Below are 21,383 nucleotides of genomic sequence, written 5' to 3'. Positions count from 1 at the left end.
TGATCTTGTAGTCCACATTCCCAAGTACAGAATATGGTGCCTCCGAAGAGGCCTACCAAGACACTGTGCTTTTTTCTTGCAGTAAAGCACATAACATGCAATAACTTAATCTTTACAGAGAATGTCCCAGAATACTCCAGATCACTGGACTCCTAAAAACTTAACCAATGTGCAGGACCCTGTAGTTTCACAGGATTTATCTTCTACCCTCTGGAGTCTATGTGTCACATCAAGGAATCCAGAACACTTGACACTGCTTGTTCATCAGGTCCGATTAGCATATCCTTAATTCCTGAGTGGCGTAAGCTTAATAAAGCATACAAATGTGATATTCTGTAGAATGTCCAGCTCCCTTCGGACTACACTGTGTCAAAGGGGGAGAATGGACAGAGCTCTAGTCAGGATTGTGAGTATACACTGGTGCCCACCACTTGCGAATGCAAACTGCTTCTGATACTCTTTAATGGGTACTGAAAAACACATTTACTGGAACACAGAGTCAGCAAACTTTCTGTAAAGGGTCAGACAGTACACATTAACTAACAACCGTATACCTGTGACAAAAGCTGTAGTACTTTCTCTAGTAGAGAAAACACACCCAACACAATATTGCAATTGGGACAACTACCTACTGTAGTTTGCTGTAGTCCACGGCAATCCAGTAGTTACAAGAGCCAGACAGGTCAAACTAAAGGAGGCAAAGATGGAAACCCACATCCCTGCATCCTTCTACCTTTTTAAGTATTGAACTAATCACTGCCATTTTCCCCAGAATGCAATATTATTTTTTATTTTCTATCTTGCCAGAGTGAGGGTACAGTTTCAGGGACTTCTATTGGGACTTTCTACCAACTGCCAAATATGTCCATTCTGATTATACATTTGGAAACTGAAAAGATGATCATAAAGTGGTTTTTTGGACCCACTGTGAGACTGACTTGGGCAAGCACTCCATTCTGATCCCATATTTCCCTGCTGCAATAGGGATAGGGTGTAAGGAGGGAAGAGCTGTGGTGGTGCTAATTTAGGTCCCTGGGTATCAGAGTTAAATCCCAGTTTTCTAACTTAAAAAATCTAGTAATCTTCCCCAATGGTTAATTAAGTATATGGTTCTTTCAGACGATAGGTTGAGTCTGAAAACTATCCTGGGCATAGGAAACAGGCAAAGAATTTTGATTTTTTGTTGGAGTTACTGATCTCCTTCTGTTCAATCATTCTTCATCTCTCTTAATTAACTATAAATCAATACATTCCTTGGCTGTCCATTTATCTGGTCCCTACAACCACCCACGTTCCATTAGCCATCTCCACTTTGAACACATTGCCCTTTTGGGAATCCACCCACCCTGCATCTGAGAGTTAAGTGTTGCCACTTGGCCTCTGCTATGCCAGGATCCTATCATCCTCACTGTTCTAAAGGAAACCAGTTTTTAAACATCCCCTTCCATCAGCCTCCACCCACAGAGCCACTTCTAAACTTCTCAAAGATGCTGGTGACCCATTCATTAGTGCCTTTCCTTAAAAAAAAAAAAAAAAAAAAATTGTCCCTAGGCCTTCCTGTGGAACATGGTCAGTGGTGGGTTTTCCAGTGTAATATACATTCATTCTTGCATGCCCACTTCCTCTAAACCTTTTGATGATTTCTTATATGGTGTATCATCTAAGCTTCATTTACTGCAAGCTATCATTGTTTCCAAGTTCCCCAAAGCCATCTCAACAGCTTATTTATAAGCACTTCTTGGGGCCCTTGCTAAAATATCATTATCACAAATTCTATATGAATTCAATTCTTAATTCATTAAACCATCCAAACAACTACAAATTTATTATCTAACATACAGAATTTCGGAACAAAAAGGCACCTCCTTTAAAGTTTGCGAGTGGCATAAAAACTCCATATACAGCTTAAACCTAAACTCTGTGATGGCTATTTTTAAGCAAGAGAAAAGGCTAGAAAAATACTATAAATATCTTTACAGTGAAATACCTTGCCAAAGAAAAAAGTTCACTAGGAGCAATCCTCAAGTGAGAGAGAACAGGTACAGAAATGTATCAGTGCAGCTGATGGAGCTATGGAAACGGGGGGCGGGGGGTGGGGCAGAGCAGTGCTACTCAAGATGGTTCAAGACTTGTACTGGTCCATGAACACTTTTTTTAACAGTCTATGACATGATGAGTTAGAAACTGAGTGTTTAGAAACCTTTGAGCATTGTGACCCTGCTGTAATATCCAGATGCCTAATCACTGGATTTCTCCTGAAAAGGGTGCGGTCAATTCAGGTGTGGCCAAGTCTGCGTAGTGGGCTGTGTACCGTGTGAACTGCACACTTGTCACAGGCAACAGGAACACATCTTAGGGTACAAAGGACTGGATATTTATAAAGCAAAAAGCCTGGTCCTTTACCACAGACAGTTTGAGAAGGACTGCTCTGTCCTTTCATGAGTCCCAGAATCACTCAAATAGTAACTTTTGGAACAGAGTGTAAGTGGAGGTCAATTTGCTTATGTTCAATGAAATGAAAACAAATGGCTTGGTAACTAAAGTAAACTGGACTAGGGCATCTGTTAGATTCCTGGAGGAAGCCCTGACTAGGCCAGCAGGAGTGACAATTGGTAAAAGAAAACTGCCAGTATGGTAGGCACTTGGTTCAAGGGACAGGGTTTGTTCTTCCCCTTTCCTCTCTATCCTCGTCCACCTTTTGGCTAGAGCTAGGAGAGAATTTTGGCCATTGAGGCCCTGTGCCCACCATCGCAAGTCCACCTACACTGCTCCCACCTCCTCCAGAGTAGAGGAGTCTCAGCCTGGGACCAGGACTCTTCCCTACTCTGATAAGGTACAGTAGCAGGGGCAGCCTGGGTGGCTTAGCAGTTTAGCGCCGCCTTTAGCCTAGGGAGTGATCCTGGAGACTCAGGATTGAGTCCCGCGTCGGGCTTCCTGTGTGGAGCCTGCTTCTCCCTCTGCCTGTGTCTCTGCGCCTCCCTCTCTCTCTCTCATGAATAAAAAAAAAAAAAAAAAAATCTTAAAAAAAAAAAAAAAAAAAGGTACAGTAGCAGGACTTTCCCAAACAGCTTGAGGCCCTCACAGTATTTCCTTCCTTGCCAATACCCTGGAACATGCAGGATCATTTTAAGGGGTGAAAAGCTTAATCTGAGGTAAGTGGCATGTCAGGAGCACAAAGTGTCTCGGGCTGAATGTACACTTGCTCTGTGCATTATCTTCCAAGTGCAGAAACGGGATGCCAGCTGGTCTGACCAGAGTATCCACTGACACGTGGCAGCCAAGGTCCATGGACTGGCTCCCCAAGAAAAGGGCAAGGTCAACTCAAAAAAAAAAAAGAAGTAATAAAAAAAAAATACCATGTTAACGATATATTACTAACAATAAGAATACCAAACGTTAGGGTATGGTACCAATTGAAGGGCTTCCCAGGGCTTCCCAGATTGAAACACCCAGAGGGAATGAGGCAAGATGGTGACTCAGTCTCCATTGCCAACTGAGGTGCAGACTGAGCTGAGGAAGGGGGGTGGTGGTAAAAGCCAGAACTAGCAGGCAAACATTCCTCACATGGCAGCTTACAGAAGGTGAGGAAGATCAGAGAAAGACCTGAATGAAAAACAGGCCACACTCTTCAATCAGAATATTTATTAGTCAAGAAAAAGGACCCAGGCTGCACCCCACTCCCGTTCCAAGTCACTTGCTTAATCAAGGGACAGGATTCAAAGAAATCAGAGGTCTCAAATAAGCCAGAACATACCTGGATCTGGGGAAGAACAGTCATTCATTTCCTAGACCTGACACTGTAATTATATGTTTTCCAGGGAGAGGGGCCAATGAGAGTGGTGGATGGCCCTTCTTTGTCACAGCTTGGGTTCAGAGAAGAGTTGGAATAAACAGGTATTTAAAAAGAGAGAAGATGAGGAGGCAGGGGCGCAGGAAGGTCAAGGGCTGGTTTCACCCAGATCACACAGCATTGTACAAAGAACCAAGGTAGCACCTTGAGTTCTCGGGCTGGAACAAGGAGCTGAAGGCTCAGCACCCAGAGAGAGGAGAATCCCAGGGCTTCTCTTTCAGTCCTACTGTGATGAGATGCAAAAGCCCCCACCTCCGTTTCCTTCACAGAGTTCACAACGGTCTGTCCGAAGGCAAGAGGGAATGGTGACAGACCTAGAGCCCCAGCCCAGGTGAAGTTTCTCCCCATTCATTCCCAAAGGCCCTGCCCCAAAGAACTAGAGAAATACAGAGTCCCAGGACTCTGTCTCTGCTCCCCAGGTCCAAGAGGGAGTAGAGACAAGGCACGAAGACCCTGGATGCAAAAGTGAACATTTGTGTGGCCATATATAACATTATTTGGGAGGGAAGAAAGTGCATGCCCCACAAGGGGTGCCTTCCTTCATCTGGTAGGTAGCTGGGCCTTTGCTAGCAGCAGAAACCACATGGATGGGGCTCACAGAAATGGCCTGCACAATAGGCCTTATTACTAGAAAGAGAGAGTAAAAGCCTCAGCTGGTATGGCACGATCTCAGCTGGGATGACAGAGGGCAGAGGGCAGACTGCTCTCGCAGATGACACTCCAGCCTCAGGTCCCAGTGGTCCTGCTGACTCCAGACGTTCCCCAGGGCTGGGAATCAGGGACAAAACACGTGTTGTGTTTCACATGATCAGACACTGTTCGCCATTGGCACCTGGTGGGCCTGACAGATTGAGGGCGTCCAGGTCAAAGTTGAGGCCAGGAGGCTGGAGAAGAGACCGGGGCGGGGGGAAGCGGGGGGGACTGAGATTACTGTTCTTACTTCAAATGAGAGCTTCTGACGGTACCTCCCCTGTAGCCATGGTGATCACCTCACATGCAATCATTAACAATTACAGAATTCCAGAAACTTGGACTCAGATTCAAATCTAGGGAAACATATACTCACCATCTCCCCAGCCAGCTCTTTTGGAGGATGGCCCAAATCCTGTAGCTGGAAAATAAGAGGAATTTGAGAAAGAGAAAATCCTGGAAGACAATACAGCACACCAATTAAGAATTTGAGCCATAGTCTCTCACCTTTCTTCTGAGGACCAGGCTATGTGACCTCGCTTGGGCACCCTCCTCCACCCAGGTGTGGCAGTGCGGCATGCCTCCCTGATACCTCCTCCACTGAACACCCAAACACACAGCACCAGGAGGCAGATGGCAAGGGGAGGCCTTACCTGCTGCATAAGATCCAGCACTAACTCAAAACGAGCCTTCTGAGTGGCCTCACTGTCTGTGGGGGTCTCTGCCTCAAACTGTTCACATATCTTGCCCATGACGCTATGTTGCTCCTGATATTTTTCAAACTGTTCTGGAGGAAGAGATTCCCGGTGACTCTGCAACCATTCTGGATACTAAGGAAAGAGAGAATGGGTGGGGAAGAATTAATGAACAATAGCCTGGGAAGGGCAATTAAATATAAAAAACAATATAACTTGAAGAAACGAAAAGATATTGAGGAAGGAAATACTAAAGAAGCGAGTACAGTGTGAGAAGCAGCACTGACTCCAACCACATCACCTGGCTGTGCTACCAGGAATATTTGAGCCCTTACAGGTCATATGTGATCTGTCACATATCCTTTCTTTTTTCTGTTCTGACTTTACAACCTTTAACTGTGTAAGAACCATTCTTAGCTTGAGAGTTGGATTTGGTCCACCCAGACCCTGGTCTATTGTCTCCTGGTCCACACTGTTCACATCACACTTGACCACACGTGGCACTGAAGAGCTACTATTCCTGTATTTTGTTTCTTCAGTGAAACCGTAAGCTCTTTGACAGCAGGGGCCATCCTTCACACTACTCTTAAACTGTTTGTAGCATAAATCAGTAAATCCTCAGTGAAACTTTGTTGGAGAAACAAATGAAGTTATTACAACTATGTAAGAAAGGGTTGGTCAGCAACAGTCTCAAACCAGATTACAGGAACGAGAGCTGAAGGACATCCCTTTCTATCTTAAACATCTTCGGTGTGGTACCTTTATTCCCAGAGACACAGCTCCTCCCAGCTCTCCTGCTCCAAATAAACAAGAGTGAATGGATCATGCACTGGAGTTACTCTAGCTCTGTATGCTCTAGCAGACAAAGTAGCCCACAGGGGTTGATGCAATGGAAAACAAAGAGGGAAAGCAGAAATCTAAGTCCACAAACCTTTTCTGTAATCTCCTTCAGTGACGGGTACAGCACATCCTTGGACAGTAGGTTCTGCATGATACTCTGCATAATGGGGAGAATGTTCCCTTCCCCATCCCCTTCGTCCATGCCCAGCCCTTCCATGGCCTTGGTCAGTTCCTCCTCTGACATGCCTGAGTTCTAGAAAGGCCAGGAGAGAGGTGAGCAAATACAGATAGTCCCTAACTTAGGACCATTTTTTAACTTCATGATGGTGTGAAAGGAATGCACATTTAGTAGAAATTGTACTTCACATTTTGAGTTTGGATCTTTTCCCAGGCTAGCGAAACACAGATGATACTCTCCTGTGATGCTGGGCAGCAGCTGTGACTCCCAGGCCACCACGTGATCACCGGGGTCAACAACCGATGCACTAACAGCCATTCTATCTGCTTACAACCGTTCTGTTTTTCATATTCAGCACAGCATTCAATAAATTACATGAGATATTCAATACTTTATTAGAAAATAGGCTTTGTGGTGGATGATTCTGCCCAACTCTAGGCTTGTGTAAGTGTTCTGTAGTGTTTAAGGTAGACGAGGCTAAGCTGTCACGTTCAGTAGGGTAGGTGTATTAAATGCATTTTCAACTTATGTTATTTCCAGCCTATGATGGATTTATCAGGCTGTAGCCCCATTATAAGTTGAGGAAGATCTGTATATTGCCTTCTTGAGATGCTTACCACCCTTTCAGGTGGGAGAAAACGATTTACACTTGCAACAAAACAGTGTGGCAGGAACAGACTTTAGATGCTACCCAACAAAGTCTGTCTTTTGAGACTCTGCTGCTGATATGCCTGAGGGGTCCCTCGTGGACCCCACCCCTTTCCCTCACCTGAAGATCAGTAGCATTTTTGGCAAGTCCACTTAGTGTCTCCTTCAGGCAAGACGTAAATTCTTGTTGGGATGTCGCATCACTGCCTAAGAAAGATCAAGAAAGCCATATTAGGGGACACCTGGTGGCTCAGCGGTTGAGCATCTGCCTTTGGTTCAGGGCGTGACCCCGGGGTCCTGGGATCGAGTCCCACGTCGGGCTCTCTGCAGGGAGCCTGCTTCTCCCTCTGCCTGTGTCTCTGTCTCTCTCTCTCTCATGAATAAATAAATAATCTTAAAATAAAAAGCCATTTTAGATTTTAACTGTCTGCTTACCCAGACTGACTTGGTTATCAAGTAGATATAGATATATCTATAGATATATAGATATAGAAGATATAGAGATCTTCTATATAGTAGACATAGATATAGAACATTTACTAGTGGATCACTAGCACACCAATCTCTTGAATCCTCTGTGGTTCCTAGTCATTTTCATGAAGCTACATGAACTGCGCATGTCAGTTTATTCTCCACGATGACACCCACAACACTACGACCTTTAAAATGGTCAGTCTTCAGTCATCTTTTCAATGTCTTTTCAGCCTCCTCCCTTTCATCATACCATGTTCCCATCCCTCTTCCCACCTCCCGGCCCCTCCCCACAAGCAGTGATATGATGAGTGCTATCAGCTTTACTAAGAGACCTAGTGTTCTCAGGCAACACAGATGTCAGGACTTGGTTCACAGAGTTCCAGCCCTCTGGGCTGCCTTCTCACCCACTCTCCCTGCAGCCTCTGAGAGCTTCTGGAACTGCTCCACCAGGTGGGGCTCTTCCTCAGCCAACTCCTTCATTGCCTTCTCGAACTCTGCAGTGGCTTGGGAAGCCAGCTCGCTGTCGAACAGTTCCTGGAAAAACTTCTCTTGGGAGGCGAAGAGGGCATCCTGCAGGGAAGGGGTGGCCAAAATGCATCTCTTATTTGGCACCCCTCTGACACAAGCCACAGGCAGTGGCTCTGAGAAATGCAGTGCTTCCCTCCTGCCCGCCTCCACTGGACATTCTAACTACCTCTCTTAAGGAGAACAGTAAAAAAGGCATCTGGCCACTGAGGAAAGGGTATATATAGGATGGCATTCCCAAAACAATCATGTAAACCTACTCTTTTTTTTTTTCAAAGAACTGCCTTGAGAACCCACCTCTCCATCATGGAAAGTCCCTGTTTACCAGGACTAAGGCCTGCAAGAGCGCTCAGCACTCTAAGGCCGAGGCCTCCTCCCCCCATCCTCTCCAACCCACAGGGGCCTGCCCCACGTCTGCTCAGAGATGCACGCCCATCCCCTCCCATCCCTTAAAAGGGTGGAATTTATACTTTGGCAGTGTCTCCTGGCGATCTCTTCTGGGCCCCTGAAGCATCAGGGGCCGTGGTGGTAGGAGGGGGTGCTGGGGAGGGTTTGGCCTTATCGAAATCATCAAGAGCACCTTCAGAGACAAGAGACACAGTGTGTGTGTTGGGGGGTGGATGAGGATGCAAGGCTGCGGTGCGGGGGGGGGGGGGGGGGGCGCGTTCTGGGCAAAGCATTAGGAGAACAATCAATGTGCCAACCTTCCTAAAAAAAAAATTTTTTTTTTGAGTCTCCCTCTCCTGGCCCACCCTTCAATCAGCTTCCCCACCTCCCTCCTCATCTACCCACCCAATTTATGGTGATCAACGGTAAAAGGAATCCCTTAGGGTGGAAGAGGAGGCATCTCTCCCAGAGCCGGGAGGAGAGAATTAAGAGTTGTGCAAACGCATCTCCCACTACACAGAGGCCTCCTTGCCACACTGTAACGATTTCCCAGAAATCCCATATAAACGTCTAAGGGCAGAGAGCACACATGTCCCTCAACCCCTGGACTCACTCTGGAGACCTTCAGAGAATGATTTTTGGCAAGGAAGCGGCAGCCACATGATGTTCCACCCGGCGTCCCCTGGGTCCTGGTGTGGCACAGACTTGAGGGCTAGCACACCGGACTCCCCGGAGGGCACTGAGGTCTCTCCTCTTACCCTCCGACTCAGCCCTGCCTCAGCCCTGCCGGGGAGGGGGGCGGAGCTCCCGGAGTTCCCCGCAGCCGGCTCGCCCCTGCAGAGAATGTGCCAATGCACAGGGCCACCTGGCGCTCCTCACCGTGTCTGACCGTCCTTCTGTCTGCCCACGTCTCTGTGACTGGGCAGGAGACAGAACGTGTTCACCTCTGCCCTGAACACCTGAGTCCTCACCGCCATCCCGCCTGCCAGGCTGGGGGAGGAGGGGAGGAGGAGGGGTGGCGGGCACGACACGGGCCCTTGTGGGCAAGCAACCACCCGAGGACGGGAGGGCCGGGGCGGGCAGGAAAGAACATGCGGCCTGAGTGGGGGCGCGGGGGCGGCTCTGACGTGGCGAAGGGCAGGTGAGCGGCGGCCGCCGACCCCAGGCGCCGAAAGCCGCTGCCGGCGGGAAGTTCGGTCCCGGCACCTGCGCGGCGAGGCCAAGGCGGGCTGGGGTCGGGCCGTCCCGCGCGCTGCCGCTCCCCCTGCGGCCCGGGCACCGCCGGTCTGACCCGCCGCCGAGGACGGAGACCGCGGCCCGCGCGGCCCAGGGGCTCGCTCCGGGGTCGCAAGGAGACCCGCCGCCCCCGCCAACCCTGCGGGAGCCTCCCCCGCCCCCAGGACCTCGGGGCTCGCTTTGCCCCGGAGCGAGCCCTCACGACCGCCCGCGTCGGGCCTCTCGTCCCACGAGCTCTTACTTTCCAGGAGCTCTTCCAGTTCCCGGTCCGCGTCGGCACCGGCAGCACAGCCCTCCTCGGCGGCGGCCATCTTGCTCTGTCCGGCTTGCCGTAGGGGGCGGGGCTCCGCGGCGCTCGGCCCGCCCCTCGCCCCGCCCCTCGCCCCGCCCCGCCCCCTCGGGCAGCCAATAGCAGAGCGGGCCGGTGCGGAGCCGCCATCTTTAAAGGGACAGGAAGCTTCGTGGGCTTGTGTTTTTGTTTTCGGTGTGGGTTTTTTTTTTTTTTTTTTTTTTTTCTCCCCCTTCTCCTCCTTTCTGGCCGGGAACCGTTGAACTAACGGCATGGGTCACTTAGCAGCCCGGCTCCCTTTACCGCCGCCTCTGGCACTCTCCGGGAAGCAGCCGTTTCCTCGTCTCGCCCAGGGCACCCGGCGTTCGGGCCGCTTTCCCCCGCGGCCTGCCCGGCTCCCCGCCGCCGCCCCGCCCCGCCCCGAATTCAACCACCACGCGGGCCGGGACTCGCTCACTGCGGGGCCCTGGCGCCCTGCACCCCGCCCTGCACCTGCCCGGACCCCGGCGGGGCGCCCCCTCCCCCCCCCCCGTTCCCCAGCGGCGGGGCGGGGCGGGACCGGACGATCCAGGCCCGGCAACTGGGAAGCCGGCGCCGGCGGAGGCAGCCCCGGCAGGAAAAGCCAGTGTGCGCGCCTGGACCGAGCCGGGGACCCCGCAGACCCCGCAGCGGCGCCCCGGCCTCCCCCGAACCATCTCCTTTGCTCAGAACCCAGCGCCCAACCCAGGGATGCTGGGGCGCTCGCGTGGACGCAGGCGGACACCTGCCTTCCCTGCCGACACAGGGCGCCCCTGCCTCAGACGGAGGCCTGCGTTAGCACTTTGGGGGCATCCATTGCCTTTGGGACCCCGTGCTGGGCTCCGCGGACGTAGGGGGGTGGGGACCGCTGCTCGGGGATGAGGCTGGAGGCGGCCCGGACCGGCACACGGAGGTGTGGTGCCAGGTCCACGGCTTCGGAGAACCGTCGAGTGCTGCGGGGCGTAAAATGGGGAAATCACATCTAAATGAAGTCCCTTGGCGGCTTTCGTCCTTGGCTTCCCGAGAACACGCTGGAATGTGTGTCGAGCACCAGCTTAGGTACTCTCTGCTTCCCAGACAGGGCGCAGACTTTTTTTTTTTTTAATTATTTCATGAGAGAGAGAGGCAGGCTCCCTGCAGGGAGCCTGACGTGAGATCTGGGACTCGTTCTGGGTCTCCAGGATCAGGCCCTGGGCCTAAGGCGGTGCTGAACCGCTGAGCCCCCCAGGGATCCCCCAGACTCCTAAATCACACCTGTGCAACACGCGCTGTATTGTTCCGCCCCAAGGGCTGTGACTGAGGACAAAACATCCTGAACCCAAAGTCAGCTGAGCTAAGTCCCAGTCCCAATTCTGTAACCAACTGCTTTTGTTCAAAACCCTTCACCACTCAAGACCTCAGATGGCAACTACATAACGTTAAAGTTCTTTTCAATTCTAAATTTCCATAAGGGATCCCTCTGATTAACCCCTTTCTCCCCAACACCTGCAGAATCTATCCCAGGCTTCCTTCCTTCAACTCCAAACCACTTACATGTGTCTTTCGAATGTGACTATAGTTACATCAATCATGTTACAGGTATTTCTATTGGTTTCACATTAATGTGGTAACATTAGCATGTTAATAAGCAAAATACCAGAAATAAATGAGAACATGAAGTTGAAAACAAGCACGATTCTTCCTTTGCCTCATTTCTTAAACTTGCTCTGCTTTTCTCTCACTAGGGATACTCCTAAAACCTCATCTCCACATTTATTCATCACCTGCCTTTCTAATGTATACTGAATACTGTTGCAAAATAGTATTTTACAGCATTTTTTTTTAAAAGTAAGACTCCATGCCCAGCATGCAGCCCAACACAGGGCTTGAACTCACAACCCTGAGATCAAGACCTGAGCTGAGATCAAGAGTTGGACCCTTAACCAACTGACCCACCCAGACACCCCTACAGCATTTTCTTTATACCATCCTCTCACTTAAGGACTTAACGGCTCCTCATTGTTTATTGCCCAACTGCAAATTCTTGCCTGATATTCACAGTTATTTTACATTTATCCATTTTGTTTCCCCAACAACTTGAGCTTCAGGAAGCATAGATTGTCCTCCTTTTGTTATATCCCTCAGTTCAGAATAAAGTTTGTTTGTATCAGAGTAGTTTTGAGGGGATCCCTGGGTGGCTCAGTGATTTAACACCTGCCTCTGGCCCAGGGAGTGATCCTGGAGACCCGGGATCAAGTCCCACATCGGGCTCCCTGCATGGAGCCTGCCTCTCCCTCTGCCTGCATCTCTGCCTCTCTCTCTCTCTCTGTGTCTCTCATGAATAAATAAAATCTTTAAATGAAGTTTTGTAATATAACTTTTAAACTTATAAAAAGTGTTTTGTGGGGTTTTTTTTGCCAAAATTTATCACCAACTTGCCTCTGTTTACAGAAAGAATGTTGACAGCTTGAGAATGTCATCAAAGCAGTATGCAAGTTCTTGAGGAGGCAAACTTTGGGGATACTAAGTTTAAGCAAGCAACTTTTAAAGCTAAAAAACACCAAGCCCTGTGTTCTTTGACGCAGGATTCCATTTCGAGGAGATTGTCCTACAGACACACTTCCCTAAACTGTACAATGTATGTTAAAGTTACTCATTGCAGCACTGTTTATAATAGCCAAAGATGGAAAACAATCCAAATACCCATCAACAAAGCAGGCAATTTACATAAACCACAGTAAATCATACAAGGGTACACTAGGCAGAGAAGAAAAGCAAGGGAAGCTAATATACGATACAAATATCTTAAATATGGTACATGATAAAACTAACAAGGTGCAAAATGATTTAGTATCGTGCTGCATTATGTAGAGCAGGGGAGCAGTGAAGAACGTATTTCTATCTGCTTGTGTATAGATAAACTGCTGGTACGTACAAGGACGCCCAAAGAGCAGCTCCTGGGGGAAGGCGACAGGAACTGGGTAGCTGAGGGAAAGAGTGGGAGAAGGATGTCACAATACTTATTACCTTTACTGAGTTTTGAATTAGATGAATGTATTTTATTGAAAACATGAGTTTAAAATGAAAAAAGGTACAAACTGTAATCACAGGCACAATATATCAACTCTATCCAACTGTAGTCTTATTTTATTTATTTATTTATTTATTTATATTTATGATAGACACAGAGAGAGAGAGAAAGAGGCAGAGACCCAGGAGGAGGGAGAAGCAGGCTCCGTGCACCGGGAGCCCGACATGGGATTCGATCCCGGGTCTCCAGGATCGTGCCCTGGGCCAAAGGCAGGTGCCAAACCGCTGAGCCACCCAGGGATCCCCCAACTGTAGTCTTAAAGCCACAAGCAAACTACTGTATTGCCAATGTAACCACTGTAAGATAATACAACGTATTGTATTACTAATTAATATACACATATGAATAACCTGTAAAACATCTAGAACAGCTCAGTAGGTACTGGCTGTAACTAGCAAAAGGGGGAAGGCTGCCCTCAGTAATGGAACAGGGGAGCTACTTGTTTTCTACACTCTCAGTTTAATATGTGAATAATATATGCTTTAAAAATGGGCATTTATTACTTTTTTAATTAAAAAAAGCTATCTACTTTGGGGAGGCAGCTACATGGAATAGGAACATGAGGGTGTCTGAGAAACAAATGGGGTCACAAAATTCTCATAAGAAATTTATTAAGGATGAGAAACAAAACACAAGAACAATGGGTATAGAGAACAAATCAATAAAAGGTGATATGCATTTTTGGAAAACAAGTTTCTTCTCACATTTTAAAGTTTCTGGGCACACAGAGGGTACCTGCCTGGAAGGTCCAAGATAAACGGGGGATGGCAAGAGTTTGCTGTGGCTGAGCAAAAGATGGGATATTATTTATTTATGACACCCTGCTTCTTTTCAAAAGAAGATACAAAGGTGATGGGGAGGGAAAGAATAAATGCTGAAGGAATTTAGTAAGCAAATGCGCATCACTGAGTCTTCATTTATTCCTTGAAAGATCTAAGCCGGGAAGGCAAGACCAACTGTGATCATAACTGTAGTCACCTTGAGACAATGACAAATAGTGTAGACATTTTGATTAGTCATAGAAGACGAGAAAGGGATACTAGGACTTAGAGCAGGTGATCTAAATGTCAATAATTTGAAGGGTAATTGAGGAAGAAGGCGCTAGAAGGACAGAGATGCTGCTTCTCCGGAGGAAAATATGGTGATTGACCTGCACACACCAAAGGGGGCCTCAACGGAACTGCAAAGGGCTGATCCTTAAACCAATGACGTCTCTGCCAATCTCTGTCACCTGCGGAAAAGGAGACGGAGGGAAAAGTTAGGGATCTGTGAGGGCGAGAAACCCAGAAAGCTTACTCCCTCCGGTCCTCAGGGAGCACAGGAAAGTATGCTGTTAATGTCTGTGACTCATCAGTAAACAGCAGTGGGAGTAGCTCAAGCTTTCTTCAATACTGCTGCCCCAAGGAGCTCGAGGCAAATCCAGGAGAAAAAAAGGACCAACATGCCTCTTTCTCTTTCCTCTTCTCTCAATGGCGCGGATGCACTTTTGGAGGATGGTACTTACTGTAGTGACCTTGCAGATTTGACCCTTGAACTCAGGGGAATAGCAGGCCCCGCTGAGCGGACATTTCTCTACTGGCTTTCCACGGTAGATGGGCCGGTAGGATGCAGCACAGATGTCAAAAGGGTTGTGCATGTCATAATTGAGCTGGTAGGCATCCGTGGGGTTCTTCTCACAGGCAGACAGAATTTTGCGGGTCTGAAGGAAGGGAAAAAAGATTTTATTTAAGACGACTGCAAGTTGCACACTGCAACTCAAATGATCTCAGCGCCATGCTTTAGTAGTTTCTTTGATTCAAGATCCAACTGCACCAAGTGAATACAGAATATGTCTTTCGTACAGGACATATGTGAGGGGTCACAATCACCATTCCTGCCACGTCAGGATTTCCCCTTCTCGATAACAAAGTGGTTCCACAGATCTAGACCCATATTCCTCCACCCAAGTCTGAGAAATATCAGGGTCAGGACTCTAAGGGTTAAGATTGGCTTCCATTACCCAAGAGGAATGCTTTTAGTGAACACAAGTGCTGGCACGTGTCGGGGGGTGGGTAGCAGTGGTGGTACTGGGTGGCAGAGCTTAGGGACAGGAAGAGTGGACTCTACTGGTAGTAGGTCCCTCTTACACCTGCACCGTGTCTGAATGAGTTAGAAGTTCACTTTCCAGGAACAGAAGGAGGCACCCGTGCCACTAAGGAAAGAGAAGATGGCATTGTGTTGGTTCCTTTTGTGGAATGTTGCTATTCAGTGCTTTGTTTCAGAGGCAATGGCCTTGGCCCCTCCACATAAGAGCAAATCTGGTTCCTTTATGCTTATGGAATGATTTCCCATATACCTGTTGAGCCACCTCTGGCTTGGGCCCCAGTTCCAATAGGCGCCGAGCAAAGGTGGCAGCTGTCTTAAAGTTCTTGAGCTTGAAGAAGAGGTTGAGGGCCGTACGCAGCACCAGGATCATGTGCACAGGCTGCAGGTTTGAGTGGGTGAAATAGGCCGCCATCTGGTGGACAGAAGGAGGGACACATGCCAGGCTGACGCTACAGCAGAAGTAGGTCATTTACAGGCTGCTACCGGTGCATTAAACAGGATACACAGCAAACAAAACTAGGACTATACAGCAGAGGAGCTTCTGCCCCTTGGGTATGGAGGACTGAGGGAATGAAGAAGCGCAGAAGATACATCCTCTCCTCACAGAAGTGAGCCCAAATCTCTCGTTCTCCCCACACTGAAATCTGGGTTTAGAATTCAAGAATTCAAATCTACTGAAGGGGAAGGGGAAGACGCCTCTGTACGGTGCAGAGGCCCAGAGATCGTACCTCACAGATGCGCTTCTGCTGTTCCAGAGTCTCCTTGGGCAGCTTCTTCCTTTCTATCTCCATGCACAAACCCACGATGTACTCACGGCAGATGGTGATGAGCTGCTGGGCCTACAGAGAGGGGCGAAGCAAGGTCACGGTGCAGAGGCCAGGATATGAGGGTGCCCAGACTGGGACAAGCGGTGCCCCTCCTACCTCTGCAATTTCCTGTTTGTTGTCCACAACAAGAAGAGGCACGCTGAGAAGAATGGAACGGAACTTTTCCACAGCCTCCTCAAACTTGCCGACTGTGGTGAGCTGGTAGCAGAGCTGCAGCCGCTGAATGAGGTCGTTAAGCTTCAGGCCCACAGCCGGCACACCATTCTTCAGGCCTGCATCCTTCCTGGGAGTTTGGAGAAGTAGGAAGAAGAAAGGACAATGGGAAACCCACTCGGCTCAAAGGGGAGCAGGATGCAGATGTGTAAACCAAACCTCACGGGGCTTCCAGCCCTAGTTCTCTTCCTACTAGGGGACCTCAGCTCTGGGGCTTAACTGTTCCCCAGGCTGCTGTCTGAAATACCTCCCCGAGCTGGAGACAGCAGCTAGCAGCAAGGGCCTTACCAATTGCGATGAGGATAGCCATACATGGAGGGCAGGCAGGGCAGGGCCTGATAGGTGGTACGGCCGCGGGCATATGTCTGCAGGAACAGTTGCTTGTAGGGGCCGAACTGGGTCACCCCCACCTGGTCGTGAAGAAGCTGGAATACAAGAGGAAAGAAACACAAAAATTGCAATCCCACCACTGAAAAACTAGCTGACTTTAGGCAAGGTACCTAACTTCTCTGTACTCGTTTCCTCACCAGTAAATTACACTTAATTATAGGACCTGCCTTATTTAATAATACCTATAAAGTAGTTAGGGTAGTGCCTGACACACAGCCAACACTGAGGAAGCATTCGAGGCTACTGCATTTGTAGCTACTGTTAACTGCCATCATAACATACAGCTTAGTGTTCAAAACCCACACCTGTTCCTTCAGGGGTGCTGATTTCGCTGATGTGAGCCAGAAAGCAGACTACACATGAGGGGGAGGTGGTTGCGAAGACCCACCTGAAGAGATTACTAAGCCAAATGGAAAGCATGGAAGGGGAAGGCCTTATGAGGCAAGTTTCCTTAGGCAAGACCAGGGTTCCCATGATAAAGACACATCTCTGCCCTTGTGGATATATATTAATTTCCACTTGATGAAGATGAGTCAACCGTCTTCCTGGGGACCCTGAATGAGGAACACTCAACAAAAGCCAACGTTATTGCAAGACTTACCCGCATGGCTGTTTCAAAGGAGCCTGCCAGGATGTGATCAACTGGAAGCTGAGAATTATTGCACCAGATCTAACAAGAAACGGAAAACCCAAGCCAAGTGAAACTTTGCCCTTTCTCCTCCTAAACTATCCAACTCTGTCTCTAGAGCAGAGGAGTACAGATGCTCTTGACACACTAACCCGGCAGGGCCAGCTCATAAACAGTCATGCCCATGAGGCCGTGCCTCCCTGCTTACCTGAGCTGGGCTGGTTCCCTTGGTGGGGGGTACAAAGAACCCATCCTCAGCACCCCCAGCTGCCCCAGGGGGTATATCCTAGGACAAAAAACAGGTCAGTCATCTTATAAGCCATTCAAGCACTTTGTCCTGATAAATCTAAACATAGCCCTCTGCCTTGTTCCCAGCCTCAACTGCGGAGGAAGGGGGTGGTTGTGGGAGAAGACCCTCAAAATAGGAGCAGCTTCACCAGCAAAATGATACCCCAAAAGTTCCAATTCAGACAACAAAGCCTGCTGCCTTTTCATTAGCTGCTGTTGGCACAACCTAATTACCTCCTGCTTTCTTTCAAATTGAGAGACAAGCATCAGATCAGGAGGGTCTAGACCCCCCTCCCTTTCAGGAGCCTCAGGAAGGGGGAGAGGGGCAGTAAGGATACCGGCTTGCACAGGGAGAAGCAGAGGGACCCTTCTAAGGGTGAGAACCCCACGCACCAGCTCAGGAGGGAGCTCCAGGTCCTCTTCGACATCCCAGCCGCCTCCTTCTTCCTGTCCCTTGCCAAGAGCATCGTCCCCCAGACCTTCTGTAGCTTCCACAAACCCGTCTGTAAGAAAATCCAGGCTCAAAGTGGATTTGCAAAGTGATACAATCTTAGCCCAAAGAAATCACAATGCTGGGATCTTTGTGGGTCCCATGGTCTGGAACCCTGGGACCAGGGTTCACCCCATGACCCAGCCCCTGTCCAGGCCACCATCCTGCTAGGAGAGTCCAAGAAGCACACTCTTACCTTCATCCAGCTGCAGCTCCGCATCCTCTCCCCAACCCTCGGTGCCAACAGTGTCTATGTCAATGTCAGCCGCCAGTGCTCCTCCCTTGCCTATGGAGGGAAGGAACAAAAAGGAGCTGGTTATAGCCAAGCAAGTCTGAAATCTGGCTTCTTCTACAGGCAAGCTGCATCCTTACCAACGCAGGTGCCAAGGCTCTGTCCACTTAACGTTCTTATTTTTTATTTTTGTAGTATATATGCTATGCTAACTTGCAGTAGGTTTCAAAGTGAGAGGGAATAGAAAAAAGATGGAAACAACTGGCCTTCCTGCTCCCAAACCCTGCCTCTAAAACCATTTTTTTTTAAGATTTTATTTATTTACTTGAAAGAGAGAGTGAGCATGTATACGAGCAAGGGGGTGGGGCAGAGAGAGAGGGAGAAGTAGGCTCCCCAACTGAGCAGGGAGACCAATGCACGGCTCAATCCCAGGACCCCAGGATCATGACCTGAGCCAAAGGCAGGCGCTTAACTGAGGCGCCCCTCTTAACCCACTTTTTCCTTAGCAACTCTTAGACTAAGTTTCCTGCTGAGATCTCTGCTAAGCTACCACCACCACAAGTGCATACGGGGCATGGGGACACAGGGTTGGTGAGAGATGGAGGAACAAGCAGGACTGGGCACAAGACGCCCAGGAGTCTATCGAGGCTGTCAGCCAAGAAAAACAAGCCAGTAGACATATCCAAGAAAACAGGAGCAGGTAAGGATGGGAAGTGGTGGCAGGTGGTAGCACATGTCTGCATACACCCACATGCCAGAGCCTGAGGTCATTGCCCTGATGCCTTAAGACTGCACATCATGAATGACGAAATACTGATTGGGACTGAGTGACCACATGTACATGGAAAAGCCTGAAGATGCACCTAAATGTTCAGAGTGGTGTTGGAGGCCTGGACTAAGACACAACATTCTTTTCTCTCTTTTCCAAATTTTAATGATCTCATAATGCTCCTACTTCATTTTTAAAAGCAGGTACCACAGCTCAGATTGGAGGCTCAGTGCTCCACAACGCTCACACAGAAGAAAGGACAGAGGAGCTGACGGCACTCTGTAGGCAGCTCTTCACAAAACAAATGACTACAAAAACACTACGGAAGGGGGCACTTACCCTTGCTGGCAATGGAGCCTTCAAAGAAGCCTTTAGATACAGTCAGTAAGGGCCAATTGGTATCCAATGGCATGATAGGTGCAGGTGGCTGGAGCAGCTTGGCATTAGGATCAATGTCTGGGATCTAAAAGGCAGAAGATTAAAAGCAAACAGCTCTCAGGAATCATGTAGGGAACGTTACAGAGCCTCCCTTGATCTCATTTCTCTGCCTCTCCTGGTAACCAGGTGGGAGACTAACGTCTCTAGATTTAAACTGTCCTGAGATCTCAGAGTTACTCCTATAACCAGACACTCATGTAAATAAAGACTCACCGTCTCTTTCTCTGGGTCAAATGTCTCCTTCAGGCTCTCAGCTTCTTCATCTAAGCCGTGAGTGGCAGCTGTGAGATAGGCCAGTGACTCTGCAAAGAGAGACTTGTGGCAGACAGCCTCCAAGATATCCCCCAGCAATCCCTGCCTCCCGGTATTTAAGCCTGTGCAAAATCCATCCACCCCCCACCACACACACACCTTAAGGGTGGAACAGACTTGGTGATGCACTTCTACTGAACAAGACACAGCAGAAGTGATGGGCTGTCACTTCCAAGGCTAGGATACAAAGCCCGTGGCCTCCACCCGGATGCCATCGCCGGCTCGGAGAGAAACCAACTGCCATGCTGTAAACTGCCCTAAGGAGACGCCTACGTGGCAGAGAATTGACACTTCCCAGCCAACGGCCCACAAGGACCTGAGGCCAGCCTGCAGCCATGTGGAGAGTGTGGGAGGGGGATCCTCCCCCACTTCAGCCTTGAGATATCTGCAGCCTGGCCAACACCCTGACCACAGACTCCTGAGAAACACTGAGCCAGAGGCAACCAGCTAAGCCATGCCACAGAGATAATCAGCATTTGTTGTTTTAAACTACTCAGCTTTGGGGTAATTTGCTACACAGCAGTAAGGAACTAATACAGTCGCTTGTCCTTAAGCTCACTCATCAGCGCTGACAAGAATCTTGGAATCATTCCTGACTTCTCTCGTCACATACCTAACCCTTCAATAAATCATGTTGTTTCCACATTTACAACATACGCCAAGTCTGACCCCTTCACAGCTTAGCACCTTCGTGCAAATCACATCTTTCACCTTTCTTTTTTCCTAGCATATCTTAAACGCTAGTATTGTGCTTGGTACACTCTGAGTTCTCTGAAAATATCCCTTCAATATACAAACAAATAAATAAGTAAATGAGTAAAACCTCCAGACCTGAAGCAAAACGATAAAATTTTAATGGCATCCAACTATTTACTAATGTCTCTGCTTCAGGACCTTTTAAAACCTCCTAGCTCTACATGACTATTAACTGTTTTCCTAGGAGTGCTTGGTCAGACTGAATACTCTGGCTGTAGCCCCACCTGGCTCTGAAGAATGTTCTCCGAGCAGGATGGGAGCATGCTTCCTCTCCTGGAAAAATGCACAACAAAGGGAAATACCTCATCCCTACACCTGGTAACTCACCACGAAGAGAAAATACTAAGCCCCAAAAGAGCTGATGAGTCCCGCGTGCTGACTTACTCTGCCCACAGTTCTTCAGGATCCGCACCCGCTCAGACACGTCCCCCAGGTAGAGGGCGTTCTGATAATGGCCACTCATGTCCTTTCGGATTTCAGCTGCATCAAGACAGGAAGAGATACCATGTTAGCTCTTTTAAGTTTTCATGTTCCTCTATTTGCCTTCCTCCCTCCCCCAAGGACCACTCTTCCCATCCTTAGTTGCTGGGGACTCACCAATCTTCATCATCTTGCGAAGTTTCTCTAGGTTGCCAGTGATGAGGTACAAGAAAGAAAGTTTGTCAAAGTTCTTGGTGCGCTGATAACACATTTCTACAATCTGGTGGTTCCCCTGTAGCAAGGCCACTTCTCCTAGCTTTTCCCAGCAGTTCTTGTCATCCAGTGCTTTGGCTGCTTCCAGAGCAATCTAAAGAATCCCGAGGGTCAGAGTTAACAGGTTGGCAGATACTGTGACTCAAAACCAGGGACTACAAAGTATCTGCCTCTACATAAATTTCCCACAGGCTCTCTATAGCTGTAATCACTCCCAGTTTTCAGTTTAATTCTACTGAAAATTCCTACCACCACACAGAGTCCCTCTGGCTCCATGGAAAGAATCACATCACACTATCCTTCTCCTCAGCAATTTACTTTTAGGGGATCCCTGGGTGGCTCAGTGGTTTAGCGCCTGCCTT

General features: G+C 48.8%; 2 protein-coding genes across 6 annotated transcripts in view; both read right to left on the bottom strand.

Moving 5' to 3' along the window:
• Positions 1-3,627: 3,627 nt before the first annotated feature.
• Positions 3,628-9,890, bottom strand: PEX19 (peroxisomal biogenesis factor 19). Of its 2 annotated transcripts, XM_038586352.1 has the most exons (9): positions 9,765-9,865; positions 8,901-9,205; positions 8,371-8,480; positions 7,780-7,945; positions 7,023-7,108; positions 6,167-6,328; positions 5,194-5,370; positions 4,917-4,961; positions 3,628-4,734 (listed from the first exon to the last, which is right to left on the bottom strand). In XM_038586352.1, exons 2-9 carry the CDS (start codon positions 8,947-8,949, stop codon positions 4,651-4,653), a joined length of 879 nt encoding a protein of 292 aa, XP_038442280.1. In that variant the 5' UTR covers positions 8,950-9,205; positions 9,765-9,865; the 3' UTR covers positions 3,628-4,650. The 2 variants fall into 2 exon arrangements, with proteins under 2 accessions (XP_038442280.1, XP_038442279.1); XM_038586351.1 differs by lacking the exon at positions 8,901-9,205 and having other exon boundaries at positions 9,765-9,890.
• A 2,952-nt stretch (positions 9,891-12,842) lies between these two features.
• COPA (COPI coat complex subunit alpha) overlaps positions 12,843-21,383 on the bottom strand; it is a 42,706-nt gene continuing 34,165 nt past the window's right edge. For all 4 annotated transcript variants that reach the window (XM_038586347.1, XM_038586349.1, XM_038586348.1 and 1 more), the window contains exons 20-33: positions 20,926-21,115; positions 20,713-20,808; positions 19,474-19,562; positions 19,162-19,285; positions 18,018-18,107; positions 17,725-17,834; positions 17,252-17,329; positions 17,017-17,085; positions 16,314-16,450; positions 15,909-16,095; positions 15,714-15,824; positions 15,236-15,397; positions 14,405-14,599; positions 12,843-14,131 (exon numbers count right to left, since the gene is read on the bottom strand). In XM_038586347.1, the coding sequence (XP_038442275.1) occupies positions 14,072-14,131; positions 14,405-14,599; positions 15,236-15,397; positions 15,714-15,824; positions 15,909-16,095; positions 16,314-16,450; positions 17,017-17,085; positions 17,252-17,329; positions 17,725-17,834; positions 18,018-18,107; positions 19,162-19,285; positions 19,474-19,562; positions 20,713-20,808; positions 20,926-21,115 (1,698 nt within the window). In that variant the 3' untranslated portion in view covers positions 12,843-14,071. The remainder of the gene's footprint in view (positions 14,132-14,404; positions 14,600-15,235; positions 15,398-15,713; positions 15,825-15,908; positions 16,096-16,313; positions 16,451-17,016; positions 17,086-17,251; positions 17,330-17,724; positions 17,835-18,017; positions 18,108-19,161; positions 19,286-19,473; positions 19,563-20,712; positions 20,809-20,925; positions 21,116-21,383) is intronic.

The sequence above is a fragment of the Canis lupus genome, chromosome 38, assembly GCF_011100685.1.
Source record: "Canis lupus familiaris isolate Mischka breed German Shepherd chromosome 38, alternate assembly UU_Cfam_GSD_1.0, whole genome shotgun sequence".
NCBI lineage: Eukaryota > Metazoa > Chordata > Mammalia > Carnivora > Canidae > Canis > Canis lupus.
Note: the sequence above shows the minus strand (reverse complement) of the source record. Positions and strands in the feature narration are given on the sequence as shown.

Bases quoted from the DNA above. Each gene is read 5' to 3' on its own strand.
- PEX19 (XM_038586351.1), bottom strand. From the start codon at position 9,834: ATGGCCGCCGCCGAGGAGGGCTGTGCTGCCGGTGCCGACGCGGACCGG. The intron at 6,329-7,022 runs GTGAGGGAAAGG...TGGCCTTTCTAG, and splicing joins AAAATGCTACTGATCTTCAG to AACTCAGGCATGTCAGAGGA. The intron at 5,371-6,166 runs GTTTGTGGACTT...CTCTTTCCTTAG, and splicing joins TGAAGGAGATTACAGAAAAG to TATCCAGAATGGTTGCAGAG.